This window comes from Cryptomeria japonica, chromosome 7, assembly GCF_030272615.1.
Source record: "Cryptomeria japonica chromosome 7, Sugi_1.0, whole genome shotgun sequence".
NCBI lineage: Eukaryota > Viridiplantae > Streptophyta > Pinopsida > Cupressales > Cupressaceae > Cryptomeria > Cryptomeria japonica.
In genome coordinates this window covers 670,038,354-670,045,293 of record NC_081411.1, presented here as the reverse complement: position 1 = coordinate 670,045,293, position 6,940 = coordinate 670,038,354, and the positions used below count along the sequence as shown (strand labels likewise).

Sequence of the window (6,940 nt, the reverse complement as noted above, 5' to 3'; positions counted from 1 at the left end):
ACAATAGGACTTGAAACCCTTGAATTTTACAAGGATTCAAAACCCAAAACAAACACCTACCAAAAGATACATAAAAGATAAACAACAACTAAAACTCAACCTAGCAACAAAGAAAAATCAATGACAAACTAGTTGAAAAAAAAGTAGGTTGAAGTCTTTCACGAGTACAAGGGTTTTATCAAGGCTCCCTTAACTTTCATTAGATATCGAGGTTTTTTCCAGGCACCCATAACCTGAACATTGAGATTGATCAAAGATCTCAAAGTCACAACCACCACATTCTTGATGATAAACATACAGGCACAATTTGGGACCAAAGGATTTTGAAAGGCTCCCCAAACCTTCATCTTGGGTTTTGAATTGGCTCCCAAAACCAACATCATAGGGTTTTTCTAGGATCTCTCAATCTTAATAGTGGGTTTTAACAAGGCTCCCATAACCTTAATCTTGAGAATGAGCAGCACAGAGATCACAAAATCCTTCAAGAACTCCACCTCAATAGGAGAAGAAGGAGATAGATCAGTACACAAACAAGTTTAAATTTCCTTACAGCCAAGAGACAACTGACCACCAGCATCTCTTGACATCACTCACAACATCCAACTCCACCTCAATAGAAGAAGGGTCATCTCTAGAACAAGCCATCTCCACCTCAATAAAAGAAAGGGTCACCTCAATAGGCCGAGCCAGAGAAAACCAAAGATACTAAAAGAGAAACAAGAGGGCAATCTAGTGTTGCGTTTTAAAAAGGCTCCCAAAACCTTAAAGAAGAGTTGCCGCACAAACCTATCAAACACCAAGTGATGTGATATTTAATTATTGAAATATGTTTATTAAATGATACGAATGAACCTTCAATATTTAATATAATAATTTTTTCTTAGATTTTTCTTAATCATTAAACTTGACTATTTAGTGAATGAGAACAAAATTTTGTACCATTTTCAATAAAATTGTGAAGCCAATCTTTTAGTAAAAATAGAACAGTTTCAACGAGCCTCCAATTTATGTCTTACTTGTGTATCATAAAATATAAATTAAATACACTTTCAATAAGGTTCTTCCCTTGAGTAAAAAAATACCTTTTAAGTTGAGTAATACACCTTTTTAGTGGACTAAGATTTCCTCCTTAATGGATTTACATGGTAGCCTTTCCATTTTAATTTGGAAGTCTTCTTAGTATTACTTTGATCTTAGTGACAATTAAGTAAATGGAAGTATTCTCATTTCATTCATAATTCCTCCTATTATTACAAGATTTGAAAAATGAACTAGATTAGATGCCCATAATTTACTTTGATTAACTACACTTAGTTGTATATAATTGAAACAATAGTTCCATCAAATGTTCCTTTCAACATAATATCTATTATACAATATGAATGTGTCTCTAATAAAAGCCTAACTAGAAAAGTATGGTAAGAGGAAATAATATCTTTTAAGTGATTGCATAAAAAGTTAAGATAGATTAGTTGAGAAAGCATCCTTAAGGGGTGATATATCTTATTCATTTTGTTTTTTGAAATGATGGATGTTTAAATCAGTCAAAGATATTTTATTCAAGTAGGGAACCTTTTCTAAAAGAGCATGATTCTTTTTTTAATGCTAAGCCATTCATACATAAAGTAGGGACACACTGAAATTGTTCCAATTTCATTAAAGATGTGAGTTGAAGAACTTAATTAAAAAATACCATCAAATATAATATTTCCATGTACAAAATATTCAAATTAGTTATGTAAGAAAAATAAAAGAAAAAATATATAGAACCCTATTCACCTAATTTTCTAAATATTTTTCAAATATATAATTTCATGTCAATTTATTAAAAAATATCAAAATTATTTTAAAGTTAAAATATATAAATATAAATATAAACTATGCTATAAATTCTAGATTTTATATCTCTTTATACCTCCTTAGATATATGATACTTTAAATGTTTCATGTAAAATATTAGACTTGTGTTGGTCACAATTCTAAACTTCTTAAATATCATCCTACTATGAACTTGTGATGATAAATGACGATGAAGATGAGATAATATAAATTGAATTCTCAACTTATATATAAATATATACTATTCTCTATTAATTAAAAAAAAATAAAAATTAATTACCATAATTCAAAATAGATAAGACAAAGTAATTATAAATATTTTCACCATTATAATTAAATATAGGAATTATAACCATCACTATACATGCCTAATGTGATCTCCACTAATCTCTGTATGCATACATGCCTGAATCATTTTTGAAACATAAATGCATACGTGCCTGAATCATTTTTGAAACATAAAAACATAAAATTATGATATTAACACCATTGTCGACTTAGATTATTCAACAATAAAGTTACACTTAATAGAATGATATAGTAAATATATTTCAAATTCCAAATTATAGGACTAGAGAGGTACATTGAAAGTCAAAAACCTCAAAATCAAACAAATGATGGAGGACATATACAAAGAGATGCACATAAGCAGGGAAAGTTCAAACAACCTATGTTGTTTGTTATTTATGATATCTTGTTCATGATGGGCGAGGTGTAATTCGAGCTTCCAATGGATACTTCATGGACATGAGCAGACTTGAAACATCCCGACTAAGATCAGGCAGACTACCTTCCTTCGCACATCCCCACTCAAATGATTTAAGTAAACTGGCAAGAGTGATGGGAACATACACGCTGGCCAAGTCCATTCCTGCGCACACACGCCTTCCTGCTCCAAACGGAAGATATGCCATTCTCACCTTTTCCGACTCAATCTTGTCGAGAAATCTGTCAGGCCTGAACTCGTCGGGCTCTTTCCAAAGCTCAGGATCGTTGGACACGCTGTGTAGATTAAAGAGAACTACTGAGTTTGCAGGTATGGTGATGTCCATCACCTTACATTCGTTTCCTGTCTGGTGAAACATCCCAAGTGGGGCAATCGATTCTTTTCTCACCGTTTCCTTCACCACACTTTGTAAGTATGGAAGCTTCCTCAAATCCTCAAAACTTAACAACCCACCTTTTCCTTCCTGCGCTGCTTGGCTTATTTCTTGAAAAGCCCTCTCTTGGATGTGAGGGTTGGTTATCAGGTAAGCCAGAGCCCATTCTATGGTCGTGGATGTGCTGTCTACTGCAAGAACGAACAGCTCATGCAAATTGAAAGCTATCTCTTCATCGGATAACTTTGATTTGTGGTCGGCCTCCTCCCCTTCTCCAATGGACAGTAAACAATACAAGAAACTGCTGGGAGCAGACCGCTTAAAGCATTCTCTATAACTGCGAGCAAATCGGATAAAAGGCAACAGGAGATGCAGAATATCATCTCGCAGAGACTTCCATTTCCTTTCAGTTCTGATTGATGAAGGAACAAAGAAGCGACTAAGAGGAAATAAATCCAGAAATGTATCTCCTCTTTTAGTCAGGCTAATATCTTCAGCTATGAATTCTTCCAGCTTGGACAGGACGTTATCGTCTTGAAAGTCCAAGCCAAAGCATAAGGGGGCAATAAAACTCATTGCCATCATTTTCAAGGCATGAAGGGGCCTCACCACGCCATTGTTCTCTTTCATCTCCTTTTCTAAGTTGTTGATGAGTTTATTCACACTTGCCTGGTGAGAAGAGCTCTGAAGTTCAACATGAGCTGGGCTGAGAACATTGTTGTGCAGAAGTTTTCTGAGCTTAATCCAATGCTCGTTGTAGGGAGAGCTAAATATAGTCCTGTAAGATGCAGTAATGAATTGCCTAGAGTAGAATAAGCGCCGACCAGAAAAATTGACGGCCTGATTAACCAGGGCCTCCCAGATTGGAGCTTGGCCGGTGAGGACTATAACTGGCAATGAACCCATCCAAACTGTCATGACCGGACCATATGTTTTGCCCATGTCTGTCAAGGTGGAAAGAAGATTTCCACCCTTGTTCAGATGATGCAAATTGCCCAGTAATGGCAGCCTTGGTGGAGATGGAGGACATTTCTTCTCCTTAGTTGATGACAATAGAAAGGCTAGGGAAACAAATGTGGAAATGAGTGAAGCTGCTAAAAGGAAATTAAGAGCCCCTTGTAGAGTGGGGTTATGAAGGAAATGGAATGCCGGAAGATCAGTCACAAAAGGCAGCGTTTGATCCATCACAAATGAATGGACTACATAGAGAGCTACGATTGCCTTGCAATTCTTACCTGGATGGTACATATAAATACGCTCAGATGTCCCAATGCTGCGCAAGTTAGGTGTTGAACAGTAGTATACTTTTTTTAAATAAGACTGTCGTGGGTTTCGACATTGGTTCTTTGTGTAGTTTTGGTTATCGGGTCTTTGATATTTTGGTGAAGTTTAATGGTTCTTAGTAAGTTCACTAGGGATTAAGTCTTGCGGATCATGACAGATGATGTTGAGATTGTGATCTTTGTGCTCTTAGAGTATTGATAAATAGTATGTCTTTATGAGTGAAAAATCCTACATGAAAAAAATAAAAATACATTTGTTACTCAACTATCAACTTCTTAAAGATATATTATAAAAAGATCCTGTCTATTAAGAATAGGCAATATTTTAGTGTACTTTGTAACATCACTTCTTATTACCACCAATACTTTTGTTGCATAGATATCTTCAGGACAAAATTTTCATGTAGATATAAAAGGTTCATGACTATTAAGGATAGAATAATCATGTCAAAATGGATTCCCACAATTTGGATTAGAGTACAGTATTATAATTTAATTGGAATTGATACCAAGGGCTAGTTTGCCAAATAAGGTAGCCTATAGAATGACTCCTACACACAATGAAGAGTTGAAGAGAAGAGTAAAAGAGTTGTTGAAGAAATTTTTCATCAAAGATTGCCTTAGTCTATGTGTATTACCTATAGTAGTAGCACCAAAGAAGGATGGATGATAGAAGATGTGTACATATTGTTGAGCTATAAACAAGATCACAATCACGTAATTTTTTCCCTTACTAAGGGTGGATGACATTATGAGTTATTTTAGTGGATTTCATTACTTCATAAAGATTGACTTGAAAAGTGAATATTACTAGATGTATATTAGAAGGGAGTGAATGAACAACAACTTTCAAGACAAAGGATGACCTATATGAATACTTACTCGTGCCTTTTATGCTAATCAATGCACTCGGCACATTCATGAGGCTCATGAACTTGAACTAGGCACTAAAAGAGTTTTTGGGAAAATTCATTACCATTTACTTAGATGATATTTTAAATTTCAGTAAGATATTGGCAGAGCATTTGGTGCATATTGAAAGAATCTTTGAAAAGTTAAAGGAAGAGAAATTGTTGATCAACCTAAAAAAGTGTAACTTTGTGAGGGAGAGAGTTGGTGTACCTAGGATTTGTTGTCTCAATATACAGTCTAAGGATAGACCCAGAGAAGGTGAAAGCTAACATTGAATGGCCTACACCAAGGAGCGCTATTAAGGTGAGATATTTTGATGGTTTAGCAAGTTTTTATAGAAATTTTATCAAATGTTTCAGTAGTATTTGGTACAACCCTAACTAAAACAATTAGAGGGGATAGAAAAGAGTTTAAATGAACTATAGGGGTAAAAAAGAGTTTTGAAATGTTGAGGAGGATAGTTAAAGAGAAATTTATTTTGGCACTTCCAGATGTCAACAAGATGTTTCACATAAATTGTGATGCTAGTTGCAATGTCATTGGAATTGTTTTCAGAAAAGAAAGTAAAACCATTTAAAATGAAGGCTGACTTTGAAAAATGAGAAGTTAGAAAAGTTGAAATATCACAATGTCGAGTAATGGGAAGAAAGCCTTGGAAAAAACATGTCATGTAAGATTAGAAAAAATCAACAAAACATAAAAGAAACCACCCTTCAAAACACTTTGCATGGATGGGGGAGGAAGGCGTCGCTCTGTGAACGCCGCTTCAAGGAGGTTGTCGCTATTGAAGACCTCTCGTGCCTCTTGCCTCCCACGCGAGGAACCAGACTTACCTTGTTTCGACTCCACTGATATTCGTGGTGGTGTTGGTCTTTGTTTGCTTAAATGTTTTTCAAAACCGCTCTGATACCGTGTAATAATCGAGGAATAAAGAGATTTAGATAAGCACGAGATTTTGCATTAAAAAAATAGCATAGTCAATCATTATACATATAGGTAGTGATTGGTTCGCGAGATGCCTCCTAGTAAACTAGCATGAGGTGTCAAAATTAAGTTGACATCTCTTTAATCGACTCCTAAATGATTTTGATAACTTGCATGAACAAGTGTCAAGTAGAAATGGATGACTAAGTAGGCTTAAGTAAGCCTAAGTGTAAATAAATTAAACAATTACACTAACAAACATCTACTCTTAGAATAGGATATGGTATGCTAGAGTTTGATATTTATCCATATCTATATGATCTATTTATAATCAGGAATCCACAAAAAATGTTCTTAAATAAATAAGTAGAATTGAATGTATTAAAATGAATTCTTGCTACTATTTGTCCAAAATTGATGTTGTTAGATAGATTGAAATAATATAGAGAAAAAATTAGCATTAGATTTTGAATCATGTCATACAATTTATTGTTCAAAAGATTAAGTGACTCTAACTTTATAATAACTTCAAAGTTATTTGGAATCTCTCCTATCAGACTATTACTAAAACTTTTAATTTTTTAAGACCTTTTAGATTTATAATTGTTGATGAATTGCTACATAATAAAATATTTGTGTACATAGATCAATGCAAGTTATAGCACCAAATAGTACATATAATTTCAAATTCTTTAGTGAGTGGTTTGATCACTTCTTGGTTATAAAATTAGCTACCACCATTGTCATGCGAGTTTCATAGTATAGATTTTGTCATACAAATCAATATTGAGCTAACTGTGGTGGGATGATACCAGTCAAACTATTATTTGAAATTTTTTTAGCATTGATAATTTACATATTACTTAATTGATATGGAATGTA

General features: G+C 34.0%; 1 protein-coding gene across 1 annotated transcript; it reads right to left on the bottom strand.

Annotated features, from left to right (window-relative positions):
• Nucleotides 1-2,537: 2,537 nt before the first annotated feature.
• Nucleotides 2,538-3,881, bottom strand: LOC131044337 ((S)-canadine synthase CYP719A21-like). The gene has a single exon (XM_057977645.2). It carries the CDS (start codon nt 3,879-3,881, stop codon nt 2,538-2,540), a length of 1,344 nt encoding a protein of 447 aa, XP_057833628.2.
• Between the last annotated feature and the right edge of the window lie 3,059 nt (nt 3,882-6,940).

Bases quoted from the DNA above. Each gene is read 5' to 3' on its own strand.
- LOC131044337 (XM_057977645.2), bottom strand. From the start codon at position 3,881: ATGGGCAAAACATATGGTCCGGTCATGACAGTTTGGATGGGTTCATTG.